Genomic DNA, 25,291 nt, shown 5'->3' on the forward strand with positions numbered 1-25,291 from the left:
TTTATTATTTAATTTTGTTTGTGAAACGTTGATGCAGATTTGAATGTCATTTTATTCCTGTAGAAGTTCTATATGTTCTGACTTTTCTATATGTTTATTGTTTGATGCATCATAATAATAATAAATAAAAAAAACAGCATTAAGCTGTTTTGGGAGTAAAACTGAGCAGTATTGGGAGTAACTATGTAACAGTGTCACATAATTTAATTACAAAGTAAATCTAACTGTAATCCGTTGCAGTTAATGAGGGAAAAATATGTTATTAAATTACAGTTACTTATAAAAATGTTATTGATTAAAAAAGGGGGCTACATATGAATATTACTTGTACATTTACTATTTTTTTATATGATTTTAAATGTGGCACAAAACCAGTCATAAGTAGCTCAGGTATATTTGTAGCAATAGCCAATAATACATTGTATGCGTCAAAATGATCGAGTTTCACGGAAGCCTTTTGTCACATGAAAATCCCTAAGAAGAAAAACCCTTTCACGTGTCACGACTGCGCAAAGAGTTTCACGCACAAAGGAAACTTTCAGAGTCACATGAAAATCATAATATAACGATCACTCATTTGTGTGGCTTATGAGATACTCCAATATACTGATATACTTCCATTCGGGAGCAGTAACATTTACATAACCAATCACATTTACAGCTACCCAAGGTGTGTACTGTCCTCTACAGTACTCCATAGGGGTAAAGTATGTAGAACCCCCTTTAACTCCCAAAGTTTAGTGAAACCCCTTCCCTGAAGAAAGGAATAACAGTAAGCAGTTATAGTAGCAAAAACAGGCATTAATGCTTTTGAAATCAAATGTTCAACAATACACAAGACAAGAGCATTATATTTTTAATAATTAAGTAATTTTAATTTGGCTATTATGTAATTATATTAATTTTTGTATATAATTAATATAATTATATAAAAGGCCTGCCAATGCATTGACACCTGAGGGGAGCAGGGATTGATTTTGCTTATTAATTTGCATTCGTCTTCATCTTCCAGAATGTCTGAAGGTCAGGCACCACAACCTCATTGATCTTGTAATCATGTCTTTTCAGCAGACACCACCATCAAAAGCACTGTCTGGCTCTACTCGGTCTGCAGTTTTAATTTGCATGAAAATGCGCCATGGGCCGTATGATTTGAATCAAATTAATTTCTTGAACATGACCTGTAATTCAGAAAGCTGGGCCCTGACTCCTGGTTTTGGTGGTGGCAATGAGGTCTGAGTTCATGTGCAGCTGGTTTCTTTTCTGGTTCACATTTGCACAATTTTCTAATTCAGTCCTGACATCTTTTTTTTTAGTTCTAAAGGACTGTAAGACACTAATGTTGATATTTAAGATATCAGCTTATGACGTATTTACTTAAAGTTTATAAATCTATTCCGCAACAGTGTTGTAGTACTCGAGTCTGGACAAAACTGGAGTCAGGCTCAAATCTGAATCCAAGACCATATTTGACTAGTTAATATCTAATATCTGATTAGTTGAGACCAGCTCGAGATTAAGGGTCCAGGGGGCTGTTTCATAAAGCAAGTTTACCAAACAAGCCAGGCTTATTTCAGTTAGTTTTTACTAACTAAAATAAGCCTGGCTTGTTTGGAAAACTTGCTTTACGAAACAGGCCCCTGGTAGTCTTAAAAAGACAGACTTGAGACGAGTCTCGAACTCAAGTCTATCGCAAGACCATATGTTTTTTTTTAGGACTAGACGAGACCAGCTCATTCAAGTCCAAACAAAAAACAACTCCTGAAAATATAATCTTGGATGACAAATGTAAAAGATTTAGGCTGGTCCACCTCAGCGGTCAAACTGAAGTGAAAAGCTAGCTAAACATTTAAAATAAGCACATCAACTGTTTTACGATAAAATGTAAGATGTTAAACAATCTTCAGCAATCTAGTGACAAACTATTAGACTTTTTGACAGTTGAATCTTTTAAGCCTCTTGCTATATTCTTCTAAACCAATACAACACCTTTATGTTACAAACGGATCCAAAATCAGATTGTCTGCTATTGGATTGAAAATACAGGGAAAACCGAAAAACAAGCTTTTCACAAAAATCACAACTTTATTGCACCGGTATACCTATATTTATGTATTTGCAATAATGAATGACTTATCGTTTTCAGAAAAGGCATTAGGTACAGAACCATCGATTCAAATATGACAAAGACACTCATGTGTTCTTCAGCTTTCAGTCTCTGAAAATAACCTCTCTCAAGTGAATTTCTAAGAGAATACAGACATCCTACAGAACGCATAGTGTCTGGGTCCTGAACAAGACTTCAGAGCAGCCTTCCAGACACACATCTATTGGTTAATAAAATTTCCCATTTACAATTCCACAAACCTTAAATACATTAGGCTTCCATTTAGCAATGTGCATTTTAACATGTTTTAATAAGTATAATTTGCAATATGTTCTATTCATTTTTAAAAATCAAACCAAGGCAACTTTTCTAAAACCCAAGGATTCATGAAGGGATGGGGGCACAGAGAGCGAGCACAAGGTAGACTGTACAATGTCCTAAATAGGAAAGCTTCAACATTGGTTTACTCCTATGACGGCTCTTGAGTGGATAAGCATGTACATCATTTTGACCCGATGTATAATAGCACTGCTAACAGCTCACACAGATGACGTTTGGACCAGCTTATGTGGAGTTTTTCCCTGGACTGACCCCTTCGCAGGGCATCCATGGGATTGCTGTAGTTGCATAGAGAGTAGGAAAGAGATACAGGATGAGACACGCTAAATCAAAGACAAGGGGATACTCCAATTATTAAATAATTCAGCCCTCCTGGCAGAAACACAGTGGTTTGTGTTAAGGCCCATGTTTTAGCTCATGAAATGTATTGCATTGTTGTATGCAGCCCTGTGCATAAAGACCACGTCGTCTGACTGGAAATGGTGGCGTTTTGGGCAATCTGAGGAGAAATCTTATAGAAACTGCAGAAATTGTCTCATTTCCTCAAAATGTGACAAAATCAAACACTGCAAAGGTGAGTTGGAGAAGGAAGATGAGCTAGTATTCAAGCAGGCAAGACATGAAAGTATACAATCACAAGCAATAAATGTATTGCGATGTAAGACAGCAGGGCTGTGTGTCTGTGGCAACACTACTTCCTCCAACAGATGATCCATTCAGGCAAATAACTGCCTAATAATATCTGGCCCAAAGATGAAAAAGCAAAATAATTTAGCGAACAAAAGTTCCATAAAGGGAATAATGATATTTGTTGAGTCATTGGAGGGAGGGGCGACATTTTCCCATTTCTAGAAAGTGTGAGGATTTTCTTCTTAATAAAAGACCCCAGATCAGGTAGTTTTCATCACAGCCTGAATGCTCGCCATGTTGTGTAGTCCTGCCTAAATAATCCAGCCCTGGTAAACATTTGTTCATTAAAGGTTAACAGGGTGCAAACTCTACGGTTTGTCTTATTTCCTATGATCCTAAGATCATAATGGCACCGTAAGTGGTGTGTGTTTTGGATTTCAGACGGTGACTAAAGCCTCAGGAGACGACCTCAGTCTCATCGCTTGATTTCACAGTACTGCTGCGCTCGTGTTCTTCAGAAGAAACTCGGACAGATCCGACTGCTGATGATCCAATAAGGCAACTGGTCTGGTCGGGGCACACGACGGGGATCCACATTTCAAACCTGCAGAAAGACAGTGAAACAGCTGGTTATAAACATTATCTTAAGTTTTAATATATTTATTCAAATAAAAAGTCTATAATTTTAAGTCTGCATATCGAGGGTTTTAAATGGGAAAATAGGGAGATAAAATAAAATTATGGATGGAACAAATAATTTCAAGCTGATGAATACTGTTCTCCACAAAACACAGAAGTCTAAAGGATAAAGATACTTCATGTTGACTTATTTTTAATAAAAATGTCCATATTTGAACAGCAGCATGTGAATAGAATTTTAACCTGCAAATACATTCAGACTATTTAATAATTGTGATAGGCCATTTAATTCGCTCAAGAGTCATTTAATAAAGACGTTTTAATTATAAACCACCTTAACCTGCACATTATTTTACTGATGGAGGCTTTATTTTGGAGCACCAATCTTTTCTTGCTAAAACTGGTGTCATGACATCAAATTGATGCAGAAGTCCTATGTTTTTAGCGTCACCAAAAAGACATTCCTTTTGTGATTGGCCACTTCAGTAAAACAAAATTAGTTAAGAAAAAATAATTAATTTAAAACTTAAAAAATGCTCATACCTTTCATTGACTTAATATATTTAGTTTATAGAGTTAATTATAACTAAAATGTACATTAAGACTAAGACTAAATAAAAAATGGCTGCCAAAATTAATACTGCTGTATGGTTAATTAATCTTATTGCTAAAATATCAATTTTCATTGACTAAAACTAGACTAAAATACTTGTATAATAGAAAGAATGGATAATTGTTTAGTACTTTTGTAGTTGGCATAGGAAAAGTATTCATTGGTAGAAATGGGTACAGACAAAAAAATAAATAAAAAGTGTACCTTTCAGTGGCGAAACCCCAGACTGCTCCGTCTGCCTCCCGGTGTGACTGACCACATGTTACGATGCTCTTGGATCTTCTGGAAGACATTTCCATTCCTCCTCTTCTCCTTTTTGTATTTTTTCATTTTCTTTACCTATTCAAGAGGAAAGAAGCTAAATGACTTAATATATAGCCCTAACACATACATATCTATTTTTAAGTTGTTATTGCTTTATTAGTAAATACAGCACATAGTGTTCTGTGCACATACTGCAAAAACAGCACTAGTACACTATTCCGACTGACTAGTAGAGACTAAAATGCAACCATAGTCACTACCAGTCAACATGAATTACCTTGAGTAAACAATGCTCAAAAATAAGTTGTAGTCCTCACCTTTCCACTGTCAAAGTCCCTGTCCCACTCGTCAATGACAGTGTCGTTTATGGCATAGCGTGCATCCTCTGCGGCATCTCTGCTAATGGCCGACGGATCTCCTTCCCAACTGAGGACTGTTGAACAAAATTATTCAAGATGCTGTCAGTATTTCAGGTCATGGTAAGAATTCAAGTATAGGTGTGGATGAGAACTTTAAGAGCGTTTGAAGTCATATGGTTAACCTTAATTCACTTTTCCTGTGCTTCATATAACAGTAAAGAGGAAGTAATGTAAAAATTAAAATGTAAGAATTCAACTACCAATTGTTTTCTGTTTTCCCATCATTCATTTTCCCCAGTATAGTTCTGAACACAAAAACAGGCCATTTAAAACGAATCACAAACAGAAACAAAAACTGTCCATTTTCATTTGAAATGTCTAACGACAAAGTTTAAGAATGACTTGTAACTGAATTTTAACTTCTCCAATTCCCAGGGAAACGGAGAGGTTTTGTGCACAAGGATCGGTTGACTTATGACTGAAAACTCACCCTCAGTTCCATAAGCTTTATCTGAGGAGTTCTTGAGGAGCTCCTCGACTACATCACAGCTTTTCTTGCCATCCCAGCACACAGGAGCAGAGCATGGGCCTTTTCTCGACGTGCCTTCTGCTTCTCGATGGTTCTGTTCACGCTTGTAGCCGTCCTGAACCTGGCTGTCCCAAACGATCACGGCAGCTGGAACAGAAAAATGCAGAAGTTTAACTCTGAAATATGATTTCAGATTTTAGTACACACTGTGTTCTGCTGCATAGTTTATTTGAAGTCCAGCAGAGTTCACATTTGATATGAACATTTCAGCCTAATTTAAGTCAATAGTTATGGATGATGCCTTTAAATGGATAGTTCACCCATGTTTATCTGCTTACCCCCAGGGCATCCAAGATGTAGATGACTTCAGTAGAACACAAACGAAGATTTTTAACTCAAACCGTTGCAGTCTGTCAGTCATATAAACTTAGTCAATGGTACTCACGGCTTTGAGAGAAAAAATAAATAAATGAACAGACAAAACCAAATTAAACTCTGCGGCTCGTGACGATACACTGAGGTCTAAAGACACAAAACAACCGGTCTGTGCAAGAAACTGAACAGTATTTATATCGTTTTTTTTTACCTCCGAGCGCGTTCACAACAGTTGGCGCGTGACATGTCTTCTAGTTTTACGGAGGATCGCAGACTTATAAGTGCATTACCGCTACCTATCTCTCAAATGGACATTGACACTATCTACAATCTCAATTAGGAGTGTCATTAGTCAATTTGACAGATAGGTGGCGGTAATGCACTTATAAAGATGTGATCTGCCGTAAAGCAAGAGACGCGTCGGCTGTTGAGGGCGCACTCAGGACAGTTAGACATGACGGTGGATAAGAGGTAAAAAACGATATAAATACTGTTCAGTTTCTTGCGCAGACCAATCATTTTGTGTCTTTAGACCTCAATGTATCGTCTCGAGCCGCAGGGTGTAATTTGGTTTTGTCTGTGTATGTTTTTTTGATTCTCAAAGCCGTGAGTACTATTGACTGCCATTATATGACTGACAGACTACAACAGTTTGAGTTACATTTACATATTTAGCAGACACTTTTATCCAAAGTGACTTACATTGCATTCAAGTTACAGTTTTTACATTTGATCAGCTCTTGCTTTCCCTGGGAATTGAACCCATGACCTTGGCGTTGCTAGCGCCATGCTCTACTATTTGAGCTACAGGAAAGCTCAAAGAGTTAAAAATCTTTGTTCGTGTTCTACTGAAGAAACAAAGTCACCTACATCTCGGATGCCCTGGGGGTGAGCAGATAAACATCACATTTTCATTTTTGGGTGAACTTTCCCTTTAAGCAGAGCAGCAAATGCACCTCCCCATGATTCTTTAAAATACTAAACCAGTGGTCTCAAACTCAATTCCTGGAGGGCCACGGCTCAAATCACACCTGCTTGGAAGTTTCTAATAATCCTGAAGAGCTTGATTTAGCTGGTTCAGGTGTGTTTGATTAGGGTAGGAGCAAAACTGTGCAGAGCTGTGGCCCTCCAGGAATTGAGGTTGAGACCAATGTACTAAAAAAAAAAAAAACGTCTATGAAGTCTACAACGGAATATATAATAACACTTGTGCTGGGATTACCAGATTTATGCTTGCCCGTATTGCCCATCTGACTAGGAGACTCGACTCCATTGGTGTCTTGAAGCTCCACGTGACGTTTTTCTTTATCCCTCGGTCTCTCCTCCTCTTCTCTGAAATCTTTTTGTTTTCTCTTTTTCTTTTTCTTCTTGGTCTCTTCTTGGTATTCTGTGTTTGCACCACTAACCTCTATTACAACAGCACTGAAAGACAAGAATAAAACAGTTAAAGTGAAGTAGTGCAGTAACATTATGCATTTAAAAGATATGTTGCAACTAATGTAATTTTTTTTTTTTTTTTTTATACTGGTGTTGACTTTACGCATTAAAACTGAAGTATACTTTAGGCTCCAAGTACACAACCCTTGTGTATATGTAAAAAAAATGCAGTATATTAAAGATTTCAGTAACCAACTTACCACTTTGAAGCCGTGTCTCCATTGCTGATCTCTTTAACCTGCTCTTTGAGTTTGTGCTTCTTTTTCTTCTTCGGGACAGTGTCCGTCTCTGGCTGGTCAGTCGGAGACGCTGACTGAGGTTTGGTCTCATGATTCTTTGCCGCTTTAGATGTATCAAACTCCTTTTCTTTGGCTTCCGAGACGATGCTCCAAGTTTCTCCAAGACACCAGTCCTCATCTTGATGGGGCTCGAGATGGGACAGCACACACTCCCGCTGTCCCTCAAGACCATTTGCCTCTTGTCCCCTTTTCCTCTTTTTCTTTTTCTTCTTCTTCCTTTTTTCAGTACTTGACTTTGGTTCTTCTGGGGCTGATTCTTTAGGGGCATCCTGCTCTACTTCTGAATGTCGTCGTTTTAGTTTCTTTTTTTTCTTTTTTAGAGTGGGACTGGCGAGTACCTGGAGTAATCCTGTAGTTGTGGCTGACAGGGTCTGGTTGTGAATTGGTCTGGGTGCACTGGGCTTAATTCCATTGGTCTGTGGAGAGAGAGGCTCCAGAGTGGAGGAGGGCCGTTTAAGGGGACTTGATTCTTTAGGATGGTAAGTTGAAGGTGGAGATTGCAGGTTGAGCGAATGAGTTGAAAATCTGCACAAAAGACAGAAAGATTTTAATTATTAGGAGTAGAGATGTACTTTGATAGGTAAATGAGAATAGATATAACAATACATCTGTCTTCAGTCCCGGTACTACTATGATTTGGGGAACTTAATTTTATATAAAAAAAAAATAATAATAATTATACATTTTATAAAAATAAAGCAGCACTGTATTGATTCTCCTCAAATACTTCTTCAGGGGTTTATCAAGGTATTAAAGAGATGGTTCACTCAAAATACCTGAACATTTTAATAAGCATTAACTAATGTCTTTCCAAACCTGTATGGTTTTCCTTCTTGAGAAGGAAATGAGGGACACTGCAATTTTACTCTTAAAAATCCCTTAAATATCAGGTTGTATAAATCAAAGCAACGGCTTTTAAGTGCGACATTAAGAGTGTCACTATGTACTGCGACTGCACTGAATTTACCCATATTTACAGATGTTTATTAACACAAATCATATGGATTTGAAACACGAGGGTGAGCAAATAAATGACAATTTTCATTTTTGTTAACTATTCAACTTGTTTAATTACTGTAACTTCGATCAAACATTGCATACAGACTCCGAACAAACATTGTTTTATAGATAATTTAATTTTTTCTCTAATTCTCACTATTAACACTAACTTATCTCACTAACTATTAACTATTACTATTCCCACTATTAACAAACTCCTAATTTGCTGCTTATGAATAGTTAGTAAAGTAGTTAAGTTTAGGTATGGGGTATAGTAAGGGGTTCTAAAATATGGTCATGCAGAATAAAGCATTAATATGTGCTTTATAAATACTAATAATCAGTCAGGATACTAGTAATATCCATTCTAATAAGCAATAGTGAGAACTGTACCCTAAACTAAAGCGTTACCATTATGATTTCCATTTTTTGTAAAAAAACAATTAAAGAATTTCAATTTTTTTGATCAATTTATCAAAATGTCATAATACTTTGATAATCTGTTACATTCTGATGTACATCACAATATGGTAGAAAAGATCTGTCACTATTTCATTATGGTTTTAATGCAGGTTAGTGGGAGTTTTTCAGACTTTCATCTTAAAGCCAGCATGAAATGGAAATTGCGACCTACTTTTCTTCTCCAAGTGATGTATAGCTGAGTGAAATTACCATTTTAATTTCCCTTTAATCTTTTTAATTAAAGATTATAGTGATGTGCATGAATAAACTAAATCCTAACTGAAATGGAGATTCCTATTCCTACTATTATCATCAATGCTTATCAGTTCTGGATTCCCTATATTTATAAGTATTTCTTTAACAACTTCCCACAATGATTTCTGGGGTTTTCTTGCCAGTGAATGATACAATCATTGCTGCTGTAGAATTTGCCAAAATATTTTAAGAGCTGCCCACCTTCTGCAACAGCCTTTACTGCATTAAAACAGAACCTCAGCTCACTAGGTTTTTTAGCAGGGAGACGTGGGATGTGCAGTCGAAATCAAGCAAGATGTGTGCTGAGTGTCATGACAACAGCAAAGCAGCTCTGATGCAGCACACTGAACCAAAGACTAAACTTAAATTTACCACTAATAACAAAGTTTTGTTTGTGTACAACTTAATAGACTATACTGCTGTTCCTAACAGCCTTCAGTCACATCAAATCAAATATAAATATCAAATATGTACTACTGGAATTGATTGGATTGTGAAAAGCAAATGGTTTCACCCGGAAACAAAAGCTAAAATTCAACCGAATCTGCTCTCACTTTCAGAGTGAGGGAGTACCTGTGGTGCGGGTGGGTTGAGGCCCGGCTGAGAAGGTGTGTGGGGTCTCTGGACAGATGATGAGATGAAGGGGGCGGAGCCTCAGTGCTGCTGCTCGGGCTCTGCCGGGGACTGGCCTGCAGTTATTGACATAAATAAAAACTTTGTGGTCTAAAAAAAAATATAAAATAAAAAAAATAAAAAAAACATAGCCATGAAACGTGACAATGAGACAAAGGGACCCATACGGGGAAGAAATCATCAAGACCAAACAAAAAGAAAGAAAGAAGTAGGAAGGGGGAAGGAAAAAAAGAAAGTGTAGCAGAGAAGAATTAGAAGTTGTTAGAAAAAAAAAAAAAAAAAAAAAAAAAAAAAACTTTTTTTTAAAAAGGACAGCAGTGCAGACTGCAAACCGACAAAACAGATATGAGCTGAAAGAAGTAAACGCATTATTATTATTATTGTATTATTACTGGCCGGTGTGAGCAACATGTCAAGGCTCCAGATTTTAAGGAAAGACTTTTTCAACACCCGTACATCGACAAGGAATGAAGTGGACAAACATGGGAAGGCAAACACACAAACAGTCTTGAAAACCACCAGCAGATGAAACAAGGGTGGATGGAGCTGGTAGACTGACCTTCTTGGCGGACAGGGCGAGTCGTTTGGCGGGTGGCGGGGACATGGTGCTGACGGGCTCTGATGAGACATTGGTGAGGGCCTGGGGTTTGAGTTTCACCACCTTCTGCTCCTCTGAGTTCACACGCTCTGTGCTCTTAGCTGGAGATGCTGGACTGTTCACACGAGATACATGACCAACAGGCGCACTCCTCGTGCCAATAGACTCCTGAGAGAAAACACAAAAGACTTCCGAGATGAACATCAAACTAGGGCTGGACGAATAGGCCAAAAATATTAATCATAATTAGGGCTGCACAATAAAATCGCATGTCGTTGTCAAGCGCATCTCGTCAGTAAAGCCGGTTCTGTAGATTCACGTGCTTTCAGATGGAGCAGCATTTAAAGTGTCATGACACCCTAAAACACATTTTTTGAGATGTTAACATATGAACAGGCTGTACATCAGTAAAAACAGCTTTATCATGCATTTTTTTGTTTTTTGAAGCAATTTCCGGTTCAAAAAGCAAAGTTTTCCCACTCCCACTTTTCCACAGTTTTACACGCCCATTTCTAGTCTTTTTCAGATCCAAGGTGTTAAAGGGGGGGGTCATGACACTTTAATACACAGAGCCGTAGTTCAATGACAAGCTACACAATATCGCGCTCATAATCTGCGATATAAAACTGATTTTATTGGGTCCTAACTTACTGTCATAATGTAAATATTCAATGAATATTTAATGAATATTAAAAGATCTTTTAACAGTTTCTATTTAAACAAATATACCATGTCACCATTAACTAAAAAAATCCACCACTTAAATAGCACATATAAGTCTACGGAGACTTACTTTAGACTCGGAGGTGTCTGCTGAGGAGCTGTCAGACAGGGATTTGAGTGAGGTAGATGATGGCAGGCTGCGGCCCTCGCTGTTGCTCCTCTTGTCGGTGTCGGGTTTGGAGAGGCCGTTGGATGGAGCAGGAGTGCTGCTGCGGGACTGAGGCTGAGGTATGGGCTTCTTCACTTTCTTAAAGGGCTCCTCGATCAGTGTGGGTCCACTGGGCGGCTTGGGCGGGGCATGGGAGTTCCCCGTACCATTAGACATCTTCGGCGATTGGACACCTGAACAGTTCCTGGCTACTGGAATACCAAGACCCCCATCCACAGACTGGATTTTTCTCAGCTGAGCGGGATCAAGCTTCTGAAGAAGGAAAATTAAGAGGTTTTGAAAGAATGTGATGTTAGGCAGGGGTAGCCTCTTTTGACTGACTTGATTATGATGTCATTTCTAGAATACAAGTCTGAAATGTGCTGTGAATTCTATTCCAAAATGGCTCTGTGTTCCATGAGAGAGATGCATGAGCCCATCATTTTGGATTGAGCCATATATGTTGTATTTGCATCGTTTTGGGAGCTGCTCGCCTAATTTTTCCACAATTTAAATGCTTTTCCATAAGTTAGTCCACATAGAATATCTTATTTCTCTTCCCAAATCCTCACTCACATCTCACCCTCAGACTTTGCAGGCGATTTATTTACATAAATGTTTATTTAGCACCTTTCTATCACTTTTCATCCCTATAGTCACATCTTTTAATGTGGTAAAGTAGAAAATACTGCAAATCAAACAATGTTGTGCGTCAAATTAACAGAAATAATGTTTTTCAAATATCGTTCATAGTTCAGTTCACGAATTAGAAAATACTGGTCAATACAAACTCATGGGTTTCAGTTTTTTTTTTTCTATCCTCATTCAACTAACACATGTTGTGCTTGTTAGGCATATCTGTACTTTTCCAGATGCAAGTAATTCAGTTCTGCTTATAATGTTGTCTATAATGAATACAACTATAATTTATTTTATATTGATATTTTTTATCCTTGATCTTGTTAAATTTGAAAGATTTGATTGTGGAGTGAAGGAAACTAAAATGCATGTTTATAAGGTTTGTAAACTATTTGTTTTACTTGATCTATTTCACATTATTTCTAAATGTATTAAAATGTGACTTGCCTGTATTTTATTTATATTCATACATAATTTATAAAAAAAAATAATACAAAAAAAAAATAAAAATATATATATATATATATATATATATATATATATATATATATATATATATATATATATATATATATATATATATATATATATATATATATATATATATATATATATATATATATATATATATATATATATATATATAATTTGTAATACAGCTTTGATTCAGTGCGACTGATATTTTTGATATCAGATGCTATTTTTTCATCCTTCAATGCATATCTGTCTGATTCTGTTCAATAAAAAAGGCAGCAATTCCTTTGTTTTATTCATATCATATCAGATCAGATTGTGTCAGACGTTCCTACCTTCGTAACCTGTGGTGAAGACAAAGGTCCATTGAATGTGCTCTTCTTCAGCTGCTCCGGTGTCATATTAGTTCTCCCAGAGTGCACTATGTTCTGCTTTGTATTTGAAGCATCTGTATTTTTCTTTTCAGGGATCCTGCCACAGAAAAGATGTGCCTGTAAAAATGAGGCATCTCAACTGGCTACTACAATATGACGAGTAGATGAAAGAGCATGAATGTTACCTCAGGTAAAAGAGGACATAGGCCTGCTGATTAAGGACGACCTTAATGTTACTGGAATGCACCATTGAGTCATTCATCTGGTACCACTGTCCATTACTGGCCTATGAAAGGGCATTTGCATCAGAATATTAGCCATAGAAATTAAGCATGAAAAAGACAACATCAAGTAACAAGTTCTTTCCTCGAGCTTATTGGGTCTCTTACTGGTTCCTTGATCTTCCAACCAAGGTTTTTTTTGCATTAACTGGGGATTTCTGAGATTACAGCCATCTATCAAAGGTTTTTATGCTCACCATATTAAAATACCAACATAATCTACAACATAGTTAAGGGTTTTGAGTCACATTATCTACATTGAGCTTTTCTAGTCTGTTTTATCACAAAGGAAAAGAATCGTGGTTTTCATGGTTTTTGAGACATGTAGCAATAGAAGTACCATGGTAAACCAATTGAATACACTGCCTCACTAAACCACGCAGGGCTCGCAAAAATCGCTAGCCCGATGTCCCGGGGCTATTGCGTTTTCCAGTTTGGCTACCAAAATGTATCACTGCGGTGCCCTACGGGCTATCTTAAAATACAGGGCTCCCACGCTATGTTCCCTCTAAGCTGAACGCGTGCACGACCGTGCTCTTCCACCAAGACAGCTCAAAAGAAATAACGTGCCTCGCGCGCACAAAAATGAGTTGGGAAGCCATTTGATTGAATGCCGCCAGTAAAAGGGAAAGAATAGCAATGCTCGGGCAAACCGCTATAGAGCTGATGTCACGACAGAGTTAGAACCGGTTTCATAGAAAGAGAACGATATGCACCAAATGAGTCGCTGTAGAAACTGAATACTTCAATAGTTGCGGTGCGCTCAACACGAGAGACAACGCAAACGCAATGACATGTGAAATAAAACGACCTCGTGTATTAAAAAAAGAGTGGCTTGATTAAGTGCTGGAAATAGCGGAGGATGGGCAAAGAACAGTAACAAAACTCTGAAACATACAGTCACACACAAGAGTATTGTACAAACTGTACTTCATCATGATGTTTAGACAGCTATAGAAGAATTCATATGTTCACGTTTTTTTAATATTTAACTTACAGATCTCAGCTTAAGTTTGGCTTCAGTTTGTATTCTATACCATCAGTTTAAATAGTTTGTTATGATGTTTGTTATATATTATGATAATAATTAATTATAAGTCTCTTGCTCATCAAGGCTGTATTCATTTTAAAAATACAGAAAAAACAGTGATAGTGAAATATTATTGCGATTTCTAATATTGGTTTCCTATTTTAATACCTATACTTTAAATTAGCATTTATTCCTGTGATCAAAGCTGAATTTTCAGCATCATTACTCCGGTCTTCAGTGCCCCGTGATGCTTCAGAAATCATTATAATATGCTGATTTATTATCAGTGTTGAAACTGTTGTGCTGCTTCATATTTCTTTGGAAACTGTGTTACTTTTTTCTTTGATTCTTTGATTAATAAAAAAATTAAAAGAACAGCATTTATTCAAAATAGAAATATTTTCTAACAATAGAAGTCTTTCCTATCAAATTTATCCATTTAACACATCCTTGCTGAATAAAGTTTATTTAACTTCCTTTAAACTTTTTTAAAGTATCTTTAAAAACAGAAAAAAATTGACCCCACAATTTTGAATGATTTATATTGTAACAAAATCTATATTTTGACTAAACACTGTTCTTTTTAACTTTTTTATTTTTTCTTAAATATCATAGGTCCCAAAAAATACAGTATTAAAATAAAATAAAATAAAAACTACAAACAACTATTTCCAACATTGATTAAAAATCAGATTAGAATGATTTCTAAAGGATCATGTGACTCTGAAAATACTGCTTTGCTTCACAGGAATTCATTCAATTTTAAAGTATATTAAAATAGAAAACATTTTTTAAATTGCAATAATATTTCACAATATTGTTTTGTGAAATAATATTCAGTATTTTTATCAAATAGATACAGCCTTGATGAGCAAAAGAAACTTCTTTAAAAAAACTTTATTGATCCAAACTTTTGAACTGCAGTGTATTGTACAGTAAAAATATTTTCTCGGGTAAACTAAAATCTACATCATTTAGTTACATCAAGGGTCAAATCAAATTTAAATAGCTCATTAAAGTTCAAATGTACACAATTTTTTGTGTGCGTGCTGTACAGGTCTGGTATAAAGAATGCCTTTGCTCAGGTGCCCGTAATGTCTGTCCGATAGAGAAAAGTTTTACTCTGCAAGTAAAGGTCCTTAAATTTGATACAACTAAACTGAAGAGTTTTTAAGGCCTTAGACAGTTTTAAATACGTTAAAATGGTATAAGAAATAATTTTTCAAATTGCCTTAAATAGATACCTTGTAAATAGTAAAATAAATATTTGATATTTGTGTATTGAAAACGTTTTTGATTTACATTTATGGTCTTTATTTTATTTGGGCTAGTTAAATTAATTTTCGGGGCTACCAAAATCTGAAGAGTACCTGCCCGAAGGGCTACCAGAGATTTAGAAATTTAGCCCTGCCATGGTACTACCACAGTACTCCACAGAAATCCCAATGAATAAAACTTAAGCTGTGGTCACACTAGACTTTGAGCATGCAAACTTCCCTCGGACTCTGCAATGGCCGTGATATGACGTCATGCTCCGCCACATTATAAATACTTAAATTCAACAAAAAATAATACTACATTTAAAATATCAACATGCATGTTCTTTTAATTCAGACATATCGATCTGCTGTTGGTCACACGGTTTCACGTGATGCGAATTCGCAGGTCAGAGTTCACCAAACTTGAACAGGAGCAAAACTCGAAACTTCTTAGCAAAAACTTTTCGTTTTCCGTCTGAAGCATTCGCATGCGTATGAATGGAAGTCAATGAAAGGAAAAGTACAGTGTGACCTCCCCTTTAGACTATGTTCGCACTGCGAGCCTTAGTGCTCAATTCCAATTTTTGCTCAAATCCAATTTTTTTTTTTTGTATAGCTGTTCACATTGTTGTTTTAAATGTGGCCAATATCAGATTTACAGTGTGAACAGATCATGGTTCTGAACTGATGCGCATATGAAAAAGAACGATATGAACAGGATTTCTAGGTTTTCACAACAAAACCCCCCAACTGCTTCTCAAAACTAGCCCAATCACGTTCAGGGGGTAAATATCGCGTTAGTGGAACTAAAAAACAAAACACCACCACGTATTTGGGCCACATTTGCCTGCAGTGTGAAACTCATCTTACAATATTTCCAGCTAAATACTCTTTTACTTGGGAATATACTACAGAAAATAAAATGATCTAAAATGAATAAATAAATGGGTTTTATTTAAAAGCGCTCACCTTGACGTAGCAGTAGTAGTGTCCAGCATGGCAGCTGTACCCTGAGTGCACAAGGACAGCATAGAGGCCATACATCACTGGATCGCCTATGCTCTGGGACATGAACGGGCGAATGTTCAGGAACTCTGGGTAGCCAACGTCCTAACAGAAAAACATCAGTGAGCAGATTGATCACAGAATAAAGGCCCGTTTGTGTGTCACTGGCATGTATAGGATGATACCTTGGTAATTTTTCCTCCACTGAAGTTGGCGAACCGTTTAAGTGACAGCGTCAGCACATTTGATGTTCTGTGAACTGTGAACCTCTTAGACGCTGGAACCTTCTTTTTACATCTAAAGCAAGAAAGGATTATAATGAACAGCTGTTGTCTGAGAGCTTCTGGGTGGTTGCTTACTGGATCAAGAACTCGAGTGGCCTGCATAAATGCGTTTTGATGGTATTGAATACATTTCTAAGAAAGAGCCATTCTTATGGTTGTACAACTCACTTGGCACACATGTAGGCATTCTCGCCACTCAAAACATCAGCCTTGACAAACAGTTCCAGAGCACGGACGATGTTGACCGCTTGCTGAAAAGAAAAGGGGAGATTTCAGTCTGGGACAAAACACATTCATTATGCTGAGGTGACTGAACCACAGGGCTTTCAGAAACTCACCCGAATCTCCAGAGCGATGTCCAGGTACGGGTCATACGTATCCGACACGCTTTTACAAATAGAGCACTTCACTGCAAAACAAAGAAAACAAAAAAGATACAGATTCGTGCATCGTACGCTCCCATTCAAAAGTTTGGGTCAGTAAGATTTGCTTTAATAAAACCGCATTCTTTTATTCTCCAAGAATGTGTTAAATTTATCAAGAACTGACAGTAAAGACATTTATAATGTCATAAAAGATTTCTGTTTGAAATAAACACTCTTCTTATGAACTTTCTGTAGTTTCATGGTTTCTGCTAAATATGAAGCAACAACTGTTTTCAATATTGATCAAAATCAGAAGTGTTTCTTGAGCAGCAAATTAGAATGATTTCCGAAGTATCACGTGACACTAAAGAGTAAAGACTGGAGTAATGATGCTGGAAATTCAGTTTTGCATCCCAGTAATAAAACATTTACAATTTAAAATATATTCAAATAGAACAGGCATTTTAAATTGCAATAACATTTCACAATATTACAGATTTTTAATCAAATAAAAGCAAGCCTTGGGAGGCATAAGATACTTCTATTCACTTTTGAATGGCAGTGCATCTATTACTGTATTTCTATGATTTATCTATGCATATAAAGCTGGGTAATATAGCTAATATCTCTATCATAACCTCAGGCAAAAGTAACATTATAACAATCGTAGAAGCACTTATGATGATCACCGTTTAATACAAAATTTTCTATAGGCAGCAAAATAATCACACTTATTACGTTACACACTTGAATCTCAATGTATCATGTTTACCTTAGAAATTGACGTGATGTCTGTGCTTACCTCTAGACCTCAAATAACCCCCAAAAATCTGGTGGACCAGGGTGGTGGCCTGTGTTTGTCTGTCCAGTCTGTGAACAGAAGGGCTCGTTATTCCTCTGATCCAGTAAAACAAACTCTTTTGGTTTCTGCAGTGACTTAATTACGGTAGTAGTCTTACTTGGGATATCCGTTCAAACAAGCTTTCTGCATGGCGTCAATGGTGTAACGCAGAAACTCATGGGCATCCTCTTGACTCCCAAACCGAAAATGGCGAGCAATTTCTGAAGGATTTGAAAACATGTCAGGTTATGTCACAGGACAACTAAGGAAAGGGATAGAGAAAAGGAAAAGTGATGTGCTAATGAACAGAAACGACACTCCCGAGAGTATCGGGAACACAATCTCATGACTCAACACTTAGTCACAGGCTAACACAGTAGTCATCAGCAGCACTTCCTGTAACCAGTACATCTCTTTTAGCTTCTAAAGCCATTTGGAAGTGCCACATGTTTGCTTGAACAAACTTGGTTCAGCTATTAGAGGGAGCTCTTACTTTTCAGATCCCGGATGAACGATACAGGTTTGATGGCATTGCCTGTGTTGGCAAAGGCTTGGATGATATGGTTCTGCATTACACAAATCATGCAGAATCCCGATTGGTGACCTGAAAGAGACAAAAGGGAGATATGCATTCATAATGAATTCCAGACATGAAATGGCACAAACCAGTTACCTCTACAAAAGTCAGCATTTTTTAAATCATGTATACTTTAAACCAGTGGTTCTCAATCAGGGTGAGACACTAGGGGTTCTTAGAAAAGTTCAAAGAAGAATGGCTTCAGATGATACAAAATAAGCTTTAAAATAAGCCAAAACAGCTAAAAAATCATGACGTGTCTTAATTTAATTAGCTGTTCTTTCAGCCTTCCCACAAGTCTTTGGAAAATATTGTAGACATGGAAATGTCATAGAAATGTCTAGAACAAATGTAAATGTTTCTAATTTAATTAGGCAGGCATTGCTATTTGTGAAGAAAAAAAAGTCACTGCAATACATTAAATTCTTAAAACACTTGAAAAAATTTTTTTCTAATTGTTTTATTTAATCATCTTAATATATTGCTTAGTTGTCGGAAAACAAGAAGTTTTGAAATTACAAAAGAAATGTCTACATTTTGGACTTGGGGTGCTCTAAACAAGCACGTGAACACAATTTGCAACGGTCTTAAGAGTAGCATGTTAAGCAATTTAGTTTAAGTTAGTTAACTGTCAGCATAAACGCAGCTTTCTACCTGAATAACACCACATGCAGTTTAACGGCACAGACATTTCAAGGTAAGTATGGCTTCGTCGAGCACTATGCTTATCACGTTAAGCATGTGCAACCGCAGGCTTCCAATACACTGTTCAAGCATTCACATTGTAATATTCACTGAAGCTCTTGCTCACAGGATCGGCTGTGCTCCTTTGAGAGCAGGTAGTTGGCCAGCGGCGGGGTGTAGGTGAGACACTGCACAGTGGAGTTGAGGAAGCAGGTGTTGCCCAGGTTGTGGAGGCCGGCTCCAACCCGATACACCCGTTCCCACTTCATGGACAGCTTGTTCCCAGGGAAGAGCATCTTCTGCGGAGCAGGGATCCCATCGCTCTGCCCAACGCTCAAGCTCTCCGAGACTGTCGGAAAAGACAAGACCAGTTTATTAAGAGAAGACTGCCCAAAAGCTGCATTATGAATCATTTAAAGATTTAATAGCAAAACTATGTGTACATGGGATTCATTGTGGATCATAATTAAATTGTGGACAATTAGTGCTGTCAAAATTAGCGCGCAAACGCAGGCGATTAATTTTTCCAGTTTAAAATTGTTCAAAATATTTAACACTGGGCGGATTTAGTTTTGGCCACCCCACTCACAACTGCTGCGTCGGTCTGTTTTTTTCTAGACAAGAATTGTGTTTAGTTAGACTCAGAATATCTTTACGACCACATCAAACAGCAGACTTTTCAGACGTGCACTCCACTTCTCAGTAGCAGGTGCTATTCAAACGAGTGCGGAAACGGTACTGGTGACGAGGAGATTCAGTAGAACATCAGTGAACTGCACTCAGGCCATGTCAGTAAAAATGAATCTTCCTGTCCTGTCAGCTGTTATACTGTGCTCGTAGCGTGTTCTTCGATTGCATGCACAAATACTGCGGTGCACGCTGTAGTGTGTATCATTTCATATTAAAGCGCAAATGAAACTAGTGAAGCAAATGAAACAAAGTAATAGCAATCAAATAACCCAGCTGTTAACCAATGAACAAAAAAAACAAAGGAAATCAATTACTTTTGTAGCTTTAAAGATTGATCTATATTTAATTGTGTTGTTAACTTTGATCAATTTCTGTACATTTCCTACTTGCGAAAGGGCAAAGGTAAATAAAACATTCATTATAATTGGGTTTATGTAAAGATTCTTTTAAGTTCACTTAAATTAGAAATAGTTTTTTTTTTAAAGTCTAATAAATGTTAACATTAATATCTCAATTATACTGCAATGTTGAATGGCTAGTCAATGGTTAAATATTAGGAAACAAGATGCCATTAAACAAATATTAAAAATATACTGGTCTTTATGTTGTTGCAACATTAATTTGATTGCAATATAAAAGTATATTTAAAAACTTTAATGTCAGGTGGGATTAATCGTCATTAATTTCAGGAAAAAATTTGCTATTCTTTTTTTTATCGATTACATTTATTCATTTAGCTGACGCTTTTATCCAAAGCGACTTACAATTGCTATATATGTCAGAGGTCACACGCCTCTGGAGCAACTAGGGGTTAAGTGTCTTGCTCAGGGACACATTGGTGTCTCACATTGGATTCGAACCCGGGTCTCTCACACCAAAGGCATGGGTCTTATCCACTGCGCCATCACCACCCACACCACTACATTATTACAGCACTAGTGGTAACATTTTCCATTGTTCAGCAAATTTTTACAGGCGACATCCAGTCATTTCAATAGGAATCCATTTGATTGAACAACCAAAGGGAATTTCACCAAATTACAATAGCATTAATATATTGTGAAACCTGATTTCAGTCACGAAAAAAATATTTACTGTTAAATATTACTACTATTTTACCTTGAATATGGTTTGTTTGCTTTTTTTTTAACACCACACCAACTTTTTGGGCAATTTTGAAATAAAACATATTTAAGCCAGATTCTAAATTCTAATTCTAAAACTAAATATGATTGATTAAAAACATTATTAAAGGTATCAAAAGAATAAAACTATTATTCCAAAGGAGCAGAAATACTAGAATCAAATAACATACATTTAGCTTGAATCTAATTATTGCTAAAAACCTTCCTGTCAATTTAAGGTTTATGAAAATACAAATCCTTATTAACAATTATAAACTAAAATGAAAAACACCCCTGAAAAATGGCCTGAGGTCTGTGTTGGTGATCTTACTTTGTCTTTTAATCTGAGCAGGTTCAGTCGGCCTCTGCGCTGCAGCTCCGTCGTTCTTGGGATTCAGGATCACATATTTTGTCTTAAGAGTCTCCAGCTGGTAGCTGAAGCCTTTGCTGGCAGGTTCAAACTCGATCTTCTGCAGAAGCACTTTCTTGGCAGATGAAGCCAGCAACTTGTTCAGGTCACCCTCATCGCTGGAGTCCTTGCGGCCCGGCTTCAGGGCCTCTTTGAGCTTGTCCACTATCGGCATTGTGTTAGGGGCTCCGTACCATTCACTGCAATTATACAGATTGGAACAGACAGGACAATATATAACTCCGAATGTGTTCATCTGAAAGAGAAATATCAGACACGCCTAGGATGCCTTGAGGACGAGTAAATCTTTGGCTAATTTTCATTTTTGGGTGAACTATCCCTTTAAGGTGCTTAATCTGTGCATGCATATTTCTCTCCTGATTCAGACAAGATTACTTTTTCATCGGAGAAAGCAATATTACGGATAGACGACACAAATTTTAACCGAAAGCTAAATTTTAAAGTTAAAATGCCTTAATGATAGACTTGTTTCTTACAAATGCACATCTTTTTCACATCACAAGATGTTAACTGATGGAGTCGTGTGGGTTATTATAGGCTAATGCTTTATCAGCTGTTTGGCCTCTGATTCTGACGGCACCCATTCACTGTGATGTGCAAGTGAAGGAACGCTACATTTCTCCAAATCTGCTCTGATTAAGAAACAAACTCATCTACATCTTGGATGGCCTGTAAACTTTCAGCAAATTTTAATTGTAGGGAGAACTATTTCTTTAACTTGCATCAAATAATGGGACCTTATTGTAAACAAATTATTTTTACATGATCGTTTTTAATTAAACAGAACATTTGGATTACATAAAGATATTAAAAGAGAACTGACAACATTAAAAAAAAAGCTCCTAGCCTCAAAATATCAATCATAACCCGTTTCTTTAGAAATAATCACAAAGAATCTCATTTAGGCGGCTGAAATTTGACATGCAGACAAAGTCTCAATAAAAGATCTTCTGAAAAAATATATAAGATGCACACTTTGGTGATTCAGGACCAAGAGAACAGTTGGGTCCTGCATGAGCTTACTCATCAGGTCTAGTGCTGACGTACAGAGCTGAGGAGCAGCAAGCAGGCTGCACATGCATCCGAGCCACAAGGGCAGACTAACCTTCGTGTGCACTTGCGATTAATAGGTGACACAGCCGTGCACGAGCTGCGGTCAGCCAAAAGCAGTGATGTAACAACCTGGGCCTGTGTGCAGCGCGTGTGCATTAAGACATTCATTCTCACGGGCATCCTTCACTCTACTGCCAATATATTCAACAGCAGATTAATTACACAGATTCTATTAATTTATCCCCATTTATTCAATTGTGTTTCAGAGAGAAATTATAAATTTCAATAATTGATCATTTACAAGAGTATTATAAAAAAAACAACAACATGACTCCATAAAGAAGATTAACATACAAATGAATAATTAATGAGTATAATGTCAAGAACATCAAGAGAATGAGGAGAATCAATGCAATTAATATTTAACAATGTAGCTTGTAAATCATTCGGGATTTAAACACACAATACACTCCAAACCAGGAATGTTTCTAGCCTTTCCTCGATATGCCACCCTTCAAAAATTGTCCACATATTTTGCTACGATTATCAATATATAGACAATAAATATCCTTCCCTCCAGTACAATAAAAACTGCAGGGAAGGATGCATTTTCTGTTTTATGAAGTACCCCGTTACTATTCTGGTGTGAGAAACCACTGCAAACTATTCAGTGCATGAACTAACTGTCTGAATCAATAAAACTGAACACGGGTACAAATTAGGCCCTTTTTACAATCCTTTATGTCCGATTACATCAGAAGAGTGAATAATCTGGCAACACTAGTTCAGATTCTAAACAGCTGATAGCAAACATACAACATGAGCATTTCAATATTCTCAAGTCAGTTTACAGAAATCTCTATCACTAGACAAATATTTATCAGAAATATTTTATTGGGGCAGAGCGGCATTCCCGTTTTTTAAAAAAAGGTCTAGTGATGCCCAAACCACATTAATTTGTTTTCTAATGGACAAGAAATTCACATTAAAATGATTATACACCACAATTACTGATTACTAACATAGTTTGTTCATGTTGTCACAAACACAATCATTTATACCCATGGATCTACAATAAAGAGTGTTTTAAATGTATTAATTTATACAGCTCAAACTAGCTTATAAGGGTTTTACAGCAAACAGTAACAACAAAACTGGCCAGTAAGAGCTGCCTTTAAAACAAGCACGCACTAAAACAATAGCATAAAGCAGCACTTTTAAGCCATTAAGACAACATGAAAAAAGGGTCATTCTTATGGTGTTGTACCAACATGTATTGTAAAACTTAGCCTGATAGCATTATTGGCATACTCAGAGATTTATTCTAAACATGTTTACTTATCCACACATTAGCAGTACAGTATTTCCCTGCTGAGGTAATGTCTGGAGTGTATTTCCGGCTGAAAAGCACGTGTCCAGTGAGGACATGTGCCATATAACTAGCACATACTAGCCACTATTACTCTTTAGCTGTCGGGTTTCCAGCTTCTAATTCGTTAACATGTGTTTATGGTTTCTCTGCGTGTTGTGTTCATCTTATATTTTCTCTAATCGTGTTTCAGAAACTTCCATTACATGCACGTGCAGCAGGCGCCAAATGAAGCCTCAAAGTGCTCAAGGAGGAGGGCTGCTAGATTTTGATACACGGCCTGAAAATGTATCACATACCATTACGCCGCACACGTTTATAAAACGCGAAGCTTAATTATAAAAGCAAGACATTACAACAAAAAAAATAAAAATAAAACTAGTAATAGCTAGGGGTGGATGCCATCAGCAACTCACAACGTTACAGTATTTGCTGTAGCTTTACAGCGCGTTTATGAGAGATTATTGCGATGCAGCTGCTAGGAATTGAGTGCATTCATGATCAAGGACATCACCATGACAGCTTGTGAAGAACCCTAACGCTATTTTGGGTTGAACCTGCAGGCTTTCGGTTAGCAGCTCGGATTGTTTACCACAAGACTGTACATTTACCGTCAATATAAAGATGTAGTGTAGTGTTTGCGCTGTTACGCGACGCAGTCGCTAACGTTAATTAGATCCCATATGAGCTGCTAATCACAAACTAACAAGCTACTTTAGCATCCGCTTTAGCCTAAACAACGCCGTTTTCATCGACAGCGTTCACCGTTTCTGCACACTTGAGCGTTTAACGTCCAATCTAGCGACAGTGATGGCGGTCGGGTGCATGTTTAAGGCTTGACTTCTTGAGCTAACGTGGCGTTCATATACTGCTGCTAACCTCAAACAGCCGTTTTCTGTGGAAAGAACACAAATCCGTCCGCCACTCACCTCCAAAGCGTGCGAATAACATCATGTACGTACCCATCCGTGAATGAGCGCGAATCGTTGGATCTGTTGTGATGCTAAGACTATATTCCGCTACGAAGCCTTCATTTTGTTACGATCTCTGCCCCATGCTGCATTATAAAAGGGCGTGTACGCGCGTGATTGACATGACGGAGCGGCCAATCAGCTTTGAGCACGGCTCTGACGACACACTTCATTCATAGCTCCAGTGTCCAATCAGAGGAGGCAAGTCTCACTTTTAACATGGACCCTTTCGATTCCTGCGTTGTTTACTCGAGGAGTATGTGCTGCTGGCAGAAACTGGGGTCCGGGGACACCGAGGGGGTCGCTAGAGGGCGCTGGAAAAGAGATTTGACAAGGTTACGATAAAAAAACGCAAAGCAAATTTGAATTAAAAATGTTTCTTTTCGGGGTTTATAGAGCTACATACTATTTATAGAAAAACATACAAGTTAA

General features: G+C 37.2%; 1 protein-coding gene across 3 annotated transcripts; it reads right to left on the reverse strand.

The window, feature by feature from the left end:
* Nucleotides 1-2,069: 2,069 nt before the first annotated feature.
* Nucleotides 2,070-24,979, reverse strand: usp36 (ubiquitin specific peptidase 36). Of its 3 annotated transcripts, none has more exons than XM_079379137.1 (21): nucleotides 24,851-24,979; nucleotides 21,368-21,645; nucleotides 19,350-19,571; nucleotides 18,455-18,565; nucleotides 18,080-18,182; nucleotides 17,923-17,990; nucleotides 17,094-17,164; nucleotides 16,924-17,006; nucleotides 16,657-16,768; nucleotides 16,436-16,576; nucleotides 13,082-13,182; nucleotides 12,858-12,993; nucleotides 11,332-11,682; nucleotides 10,500-10,706; nucleotides 9,881-9,996; nucleotides 7,493-8,116; nucleotides 7,078-7,277; nucleotides 5,442-5,627; nucleotides 4,910-5,025; nucleotides 4,533-4,667; nucleotides 2,070-3,680 (listed from the first exon to the last, which is right to left on the reverse strand). In XM_079379137.1, exons 2-20 carry the CDS (start codon nucleotides 21,618-21,620, stop codon nucleotides 4,536-4,538), a joined length of 3,333 nt encoding a protein of 1,110 aa, XP_079235263.1. In that variant the 5' UTR covers nucleotides 21,621-21,645; nucleotides 24,851-24,979; the 3' UTR covers nucleotides 2,070-3,680; nucleotides 4,533-4,535. The 3 variants fall into 3 exon arrangements, with proteins under 3 accessions (XP_079235263.1, XP_079235264.1, XP_079235265.1); XM_079379138.1 differs by having other exon boundaries at nucleotides 24,818-24,978; XM_079379139.1 differs by lacking the exons at nucleotides 2,070-3,680; nucleotides 4,533-4,667 and adding an exon at nucleotides 5,212-5,256 and having other exon boundaries at nucleotides 4,952-5,025.
* Nucleotides 24,980-25,291: the final 312 nt, after the last annotated feature.

This window comes from Barbus barbus, assembly GCF_936440315.1.
Source record: "Barbus barbus genome assembly, chromosome: 3".
Lineage (NCBI taxonomy): Eukaryota > Metazoa > Chordata > Actinopteri > Cypriniformes > Cyprinidae > Barbus > Barbus barbus.

What these genes read in the sequence shown, in the direction of transcription:
- usp36 (XM_079379137.1), bottom strand. Translation starts at nt 21,620, where the DNA reads ATGCCGATAGTGGACAAGCTCAAAGAGGCCCTGAAGCCGGGCCGCAAG. An exon ending in GGGTTATTTGAGGTCTAGAG is followed by an intron (nt 17,165 to 17,922) that starts GTAAGCACAGAC and finishes TTTGTTTTGCAG; the next exon opens with TGAAGTGCTCTATTTGTAAA. An exon ending in GGGACTTTGACAGTGGAAAG is followed by an intron (nt 4,668 to 4,909) that starts GTGAGGACTACA and finishes CCTCTTGAATAG; the next exon opens with GTAAAGAAAATGAAAAAATA.